The following is a 6,705-nucleotide window of genomic DNA, read 5'->3' on the forward strand; positions in this document are numbered from 1 at the left end:
CCCCCCCCCCCCCCCCCCAAGATCAGCGGACCAGTTGTTCCTCACAGTTCCAGGAACTCGTCTTAAGCACAGAGGTGACAGGGCCTTCTCTGTAGCAGGACCAAGACTTTGGAACGAGTTACCTCTGCTTGTCAGACTGGCCCCCTCCCTCTCGGTTTTCAAGTCCCGTTTAAAAACTCACTACTATTCAATAGCTTTCAACACCAGATGATCTGTGTTTTGAACCTGTGTGCTCCACACTGGTTAGTCGTCATTATCTGCATCGTTTTTATGTCTATATTCTGATTAACTTCATTTTGTATATTGCTTTGTGTGTTACCTGTTGTTCTGTCTGTACAGCATTTTGGTTGGCCTTGTCGCTGTTTTAAGTGCTCTATAAATAACATGGTATGGTATGGTATGGTATGGAGCATCATATTCCAATTCCTCCCAGATTGTTTAAATCCATAGATGGATTTGTTCAACTTACACACAAATGGTACACCGTTATTTGGTTTAACCTGGAAACCTTTGGGTTGATCCATGTATACTTCACAATCGATGGGTGCATGCAAGTATGAAGCCTTAACGTCCATTTGGTTTAGTGTAAGTTCATGTTGTACAGCTAGTTGCATCAGCACAAGTAGTGACGTCAAGTTTGCAGTTGGAAAGGACATCTCTGAAAAATCAAGCCCTCTACTTGACTGTATTCCTTTGCTACATATCTAGCTTTACATGTCTCATTCCCTTTATTATCCTCCTTGAGAGTAAAAACCCACCTTCCCCCCACTGTCTGTCTACCCTCTGGTAATGGTATAAATGAAAAGGTGTTGTTCTTTTTAAATGAAACCATTTCATCTTTCATTGCCTTTTTCCACCTATCAGATATTGGTGATGCCATAGCCTCCTTATAGGTCTGTGGCAGTCCAACTGTAGCTCTGTAACAGTAATCAATAGTTAACTCACTGCTCTGCACTGCACATTCATAGTCCTCCAAGTATTTAGGTTTCTTTTTGACTCTACCTGTAGTACGTGTAGTCTGTGTGTCAGTGGTTCGATCTGGGTCGTTGTTCATTTTGGAGTCTTTCTCAGTGCGACTGTCTGTTCTGTTTCTTCAGTCAGTGACTGACTAGTTTGACTTGATGTAGTTACCCATTCTATGTAATGGTCCTCTAGTTGGTTCCCATTAGTCTGCGTATGCCTCTCAGTCACACTCTTTGCGATGAAGTGGACCAGTCTGTGTTTCTGAACTTTGTCTCTGAAAAATAAACCATATAAACAGGTGAATGACTATTAAAACCGACAAAAAATCTCCTTTTGCCTTTAGAGTCAAGCTTCTTTTTGTTTTGCTCATACACCATGCACTTTGAACAAAACTTTTTCATTTTTGACAGATCTGGCCTCTATCCAGTAAAAAATTTTGTACTGAATGCTTTTTGTATACAGTAAAAAAGAAAAAGGGTGTTTCCCTTGTTCTCTTACAGTAACACCTGTTTCTTATGATTGCGGCTGTCCTGGCTGCATAAGGCCACAGCTCTTCAGATAAACCTGACTCAATCAGGATGCAGCGGACCATTTCAAATACTGTGCGCCAATTCCTCTCTGCAGTCCCATTTTGATGGGGAGAGTAGGGCGCTGACCTCTCGTGTTTTATAGCTTTGTCCCTCAATAGTGTCTGGTACTCCTATGACACAAACTCTGTCCCATTGTCTGATTGTTTTACTTTACTGTAAGGAGCTGTGTTCTTGTTCCTAAGGAAGTACACATAGATGGCACCAGAAAAAAATCATCAGTGAAAGTGATGGCATATTTGTATCCTTCAAATTACTCTGGTACAAAAGGCCCACCCAGGTCTGTATGAACAAGCTCTAATGGCTCTTTGGCTCTCACATCACTTTGTCTGTTTCTGCTTTGGGAAAATTTAGCCTCTAGCCAAATTTCACATTGGTTAGGTCTGCATGTTTTATCTTTTATTTTCATACCATTTACTACTGTTTCAAGTTTTACAATATCATCATAGGTACAATGACCCTTTATCTCGTGCCATGTTTTCAAATCAAATGATGCATTGCAAGAGTCCTTACTGCTTACATTTTTCTCTGTGACAATGTCCAGCTGGTACAGTCTGTCTTTTGCCTTCATTTTACACATTGTGCCATCAGGAAGGACCATTTTGTTGTTATTCTTTTCAAAGTTGAATCTTGCTCCTTTTGAGGCTGCTGCATCCACAGACAGGATGTTCTGCGGGTATCCTGGAATCAGGAGCACGTTAGTGAGTTTGACACTCACCTCTCTCCCGTTGCTGTTGGTCAGCTCAATTCGTGTGCCTCCTTTCCTCAGGACGTTTTCGGTGATCCGCGTCCCATCTGCCAGCTGCATGATGTGGTCCTTGGGCTGGAAAGTCTTGTTGAATCTGACAAAAAGCACTTTTGTTGGTCATGATGTGGGAAGAGGCACAACTGTCCACCAGTAACCCTTGTTGCTGTGTGCCATGGAGTTGCCATTCACCTACCTGGAGCGTGAACATCTCTTCATCCGTGGATTTGTGCCCGTCTTTAATACGAAGAGTTCGTTGTCCAGTGTCTGTAATGGCGGCCACCTTGTTGCTGTTTTGTGTATTGGTCACTCTCAGTGAGTTTTCTTGTCTTTGTTTTGACAGTCTTTTGCTTTATGCCCCATTTTCTCACAAATAAAGCATTCTCCATTGAAATATTTCCTCTCTTTAAACTTAGGTTTCAATGTTTTCTAATTTGCAGTCATTACTTCGTCTGTTCGGAGCCTGCTACGGTGGTGCAGTGTGCATTCAAAACTTCTCAGTCTTGCCTTGAACTCATTGAAGGTTAACGTTTCCCTCGTCTGAGTGACATCCACAGAAAACGGGTTGTAATCATCCGTTAGTCCTTTTAGCACCATTACCGTCAGAAGTGCATCACTGAGAGTCTCTTTAGCTCTGTTTAATGCGGCTACAATTTTTTCAGCACGTGCTAAATAGCCCACTAATGCTTCCCTGTCGGCCATTAGCACATTTGTTAGCTCTGTGTACAACCCAACAATTTGCGGCATTTCTTCGGACTCAAAATGGCATCTCAATATTCCTAGGCTTTTCTTGACATCATCCAGTGATTCGTAGAGGATTAGCGTTAGCGTTTTATCATCCAAACAACCATACAGTTCTGCACACGCCAGTTCATTTTTTTTACCGATCTTTGCCGCATCTTGTGCGTTATCTCCCTCTGCTAACTCACTTCCCAGGATAGCTTCTTTGAGGCCAATGGTTTTTAAGAATGCTAAAAGCCTTGCTTCCCAGATGTGGTAGTGGGCTTCGTCTCTGTCAAACCATGGTGGAAGTCCCCTTCTGTGCGTCATTACAGCCGAAACTTTACTGGGCCCATAACCTGTAGGCATTTCTGCAGCGGGTATCCCACTATTCACAAGGGAAGTTCTTGGCTCTTCTTCACCATCTGCAGCTTGTGTTGACATTTTTACAGAAATATTAAATTATTCTTTAAGTTAACAAGAGACAGGAGACATTATTCACTGTGGTAGCCACACCATCCCGCTCTCACCGTAGCTCAAGCGCAGGGGGTGGTGAGGCTCCACCTTTATTCCTTCACAACACCGTGTAACTTTTCATGTCACTAAATAGTGCCAATCAAAATACATTAGTGGCAAACGTCGTATTCAGCAACCAGTCTCATTCAGAGTTGTGAGCTTCAAGTTTACAATTATCCCGGTATTTTCTCCATTTGAACAAAATGTTGGCCTGTGTACTCAGGATAGAAGTTTTGTGATGAAGAAGAGATTCAACACAATCTGCTGTATTCCTTAGATAACTTTTACTAATTGGCATTTTATATGTATGTGGACATGTTTGCACAGTGCCCTGAGACAACGTTTATGGGCACTATAATAATAAACTGCAACAAATGTACTCTGTATAGAAGCTAGTAGATCTGACTTTGATGCAACATTTATAGCAGCTTTCTTCCTCAGTCATTAAAGACAGAAAACAGAATCATTTTATAATAAATATAATTCAGATTTTGTTATTTTGATAATAGCATGATAAAATAAACAAATCAACCAGTACTCAGCTGAATTCAACCTTTGGTTTAACTGATACAACAACAAAAGATAATTTCAAAAGATCAAACTCAGAATCTGTAAATTCAATATTTAGAACATTTATCCACTGCTGTCATTGTGTCTGCATGACTTGTTTAAATTACCTGCTTTAAACAGATAATAGTGGGGGGAGGTTTATGGAACAGCAATTTTTAGTTGCTATGAACCATCATATAGGAACTGAAGTCACGTTTTCAGATTATTTCATGTTTAAATATGAGAAATATAGATTACAATATAATTGCAGTTAATGTGATGTAAAAAAAATTATTCTTTTGGGGTGTCCAAGTCTTAATTAGGGGGTAAAATCATTCCTTTCCCCGTTATAGTTAAAATTAGGATTCACCTATTATCACTTCTCATTTATCCATCTGCTTTATTATTTTGTGTTGCTGTGCCTAGATATGTGGGTTCTTCCACATAGTTTAAATGTGCAGCATTGTTGTTTAACACCAATCTGTCAACAGACTCTGACACATCCGAGTTTCAGATCCATCCTGACTACATTAACCACCACTGATGGAAAAGGAAGGCTGCTCATACAGATCTGTGAAACACAAGTCGATTACAAACATGTTGGTTTACATCTAGTTGAGATATTGTTTTACTTTACAGGAGAGTGAGGCGGCACCTTCTCCTGCTGCTCTTGAAAAGACTGAGAACAAACCTGAACCAAGAGCTGCAGCGCCTCCTGGCAACTTTCAATGCAACAACCTCCAGCCAGATAAACAGGAGGACAAATCTCAGCTCCGGGTATGAACAGCTCTCCTGTCCACATGCACACATTATGCTCTGTGCTCATGTCATACACAGAGATTTTCCATCCATCATCATTTTTATCCACTTTTCTCTTGCTGGGTCACGAGGGAGCTGGTGTCTGTTCTCAGAGGCCCCTGTGAGAGGCGGGGGACACCCTGGGCATGTCTCCAGTCCATCATAAAGACAAACAAGACAACCAACTCTCTCACTCACACCTAGGGACAATTTAGAGTTACCAATCAGCCTAACAGGGCGGCACGGTGGTGTAGTTGTTAGAGCTGCCGCCTCTCAGCGAGCGAGTTGCCTTGGTTCAAATCCTGGCCGTGGGCCTTTCCGGGCGGAGTTTGCATGTTCTCTCCGTGCATGCGTGGGTTTTCTCCAGGTACTCTGGTTGCTTCCCACAGACCAAAAACATGCATGTTAGACTGATTGGTAACTCTAAATTGTCTCTAGGTGTGAGTGAGAGAATGAATGGTTGTTTGTCTCATTTGTCTCCATGTGTCCCTGTGATGGACTGGAGACATATCCAGGGTGTTCCCTGCCTCTCGCACTGTGACTGCTGTGTATAGGCACCAGTGACCCTCAACAACCCGAAAAGAAAGAAACGGGTAAAGATAATGGATGGATGGATGGGATCAGCCTAACATGCATGCTTTTGGTCTGTGGGAGGAAACTGGCGTACCTCGAGAAAATCCACGCATGAAAACACCTTATGGAAAGGCTGGGAGGCATACCTGAGACCGTGCTGTGCACCACTAACCATAGTTCTATTGTGCCACCACTGCAGTGTTACCTCTGCTAAAACATGTCAGCATCCATCTTTTATTTGAGGTAACATTTCTCCTGTCGCCTTAACAGTCAGACTGTTGTCCACTGGTTTGCAGGTTCGTCCAGTCTTGCAGCGAGGCGGCAGCTCAGCTTCCCTCCACAACACTTCCCTGCGGAGCACCATCTTCCAGTTGATGATACACACACTGGATCCTCTGGGAGAAGGTATGACAGCTGATCCTGCATGTTGTCACACGATTAACTGACACATTTGGCTTTCGTTTGTGATTTAAAAGAAATTATTTTTTCTTTTCCACTTGTCAGACAATTAAACATAATTTGTAAATCAGGCAATTTATTTAGTACCAGTTTGTTTTAAAAAAAATCACTGCAGGCCACTATAAGAATGTTCACACAGTGCAGTTCAGACAGATCGATCCAACACATTTTTATAGACCACCAAGATTTAAGGAAAAACTGATCAAATGAAAAGACAAATATAAAACAATGCAGCCCTTTTCATTTTGATTCAAGTCTACTATTTGTTTATTCAGTGAAAGGACTTCAAGTGAGATGCTCAGCTTTGAGTTGCAGTGAAGGTGGTGGAGACTTGGTTCTACTCGTCCTGTAAATCAGAGTGACCTTCAGTTAACAGTGTACTGCCAATCCCTGCTCTCACAGTACCTGACCATCACTGATCCTTAATCAGCTTTTCAATGCAGGCTAATGAAATCTGGATCAGAGCCGGCATGCTTACAGACCAAAGTTTGGACCTCCATGAAACAAGACAAGTCTGGCTCTGTGCAATGGACTCTGCTCTGTAACATGAACTTTTAGTTTCCTGATAGTTAAAATGTTCAGCCTGCTGCACTGAATTAACGTTAACTAAAAGATGATGGATGGATGGATGGATGGATGGATGCATGCATGGATGGATGGATGGATGGATAGATGGATGCATGTATGGATGAATGGATGATGGATGGGTGCATGTATGTATGTATGTATGTATGTATGTATGTATGTATGTGTGTGTGTGTGTGTGTGTGTGTGTGTGTGTGTGTGTGTGTGTGT

General features: G+C 42.0%; 1 protein-coding gene across 1 annotated transcript in view; it reads left to right on the plus strand.

Moving 5' to 3' along the window:
• Positions 1 to 6,705, plus strand: part of LOC119427001 (sodium/potassium/calcium exchanger 1-like) — a 54,084-nt gene that overhangs the window by 21,063 nt on the left and 26,316 nt on the right. The window contains exons 2-3 of the mRNA XM_037694578.1: positions 4,720 to 4,857; positions 5,748 to 5,856. Coding sequence (XP_037550506.1) covers positions 4,720 to 4,857; positions 5,748 to 5,856 — 247 coding nt within the window. The remainder of the gene's footprint in view (positions 1 to 4,719; positions 4,858 to 5,747; positions 5,857 to 6,705) is intronic.

The sequence above is a fragment of the Nematolebias whitei genome, chromosome 2 (genome assembly GCF_014905685.2).
Source record: "Nematolebias whitei isolate Nwh7 chromosome 2, NemWhi1, whole genome shotgun sequence".
NCBI classification, from domain to species: domain Eukaryota; kingdom Metazoa; phylum Chordata; class Actinopteri; order Cyprinodontiformes; family Rivulidae; genus Nematolebias; species Nematolebias whitei.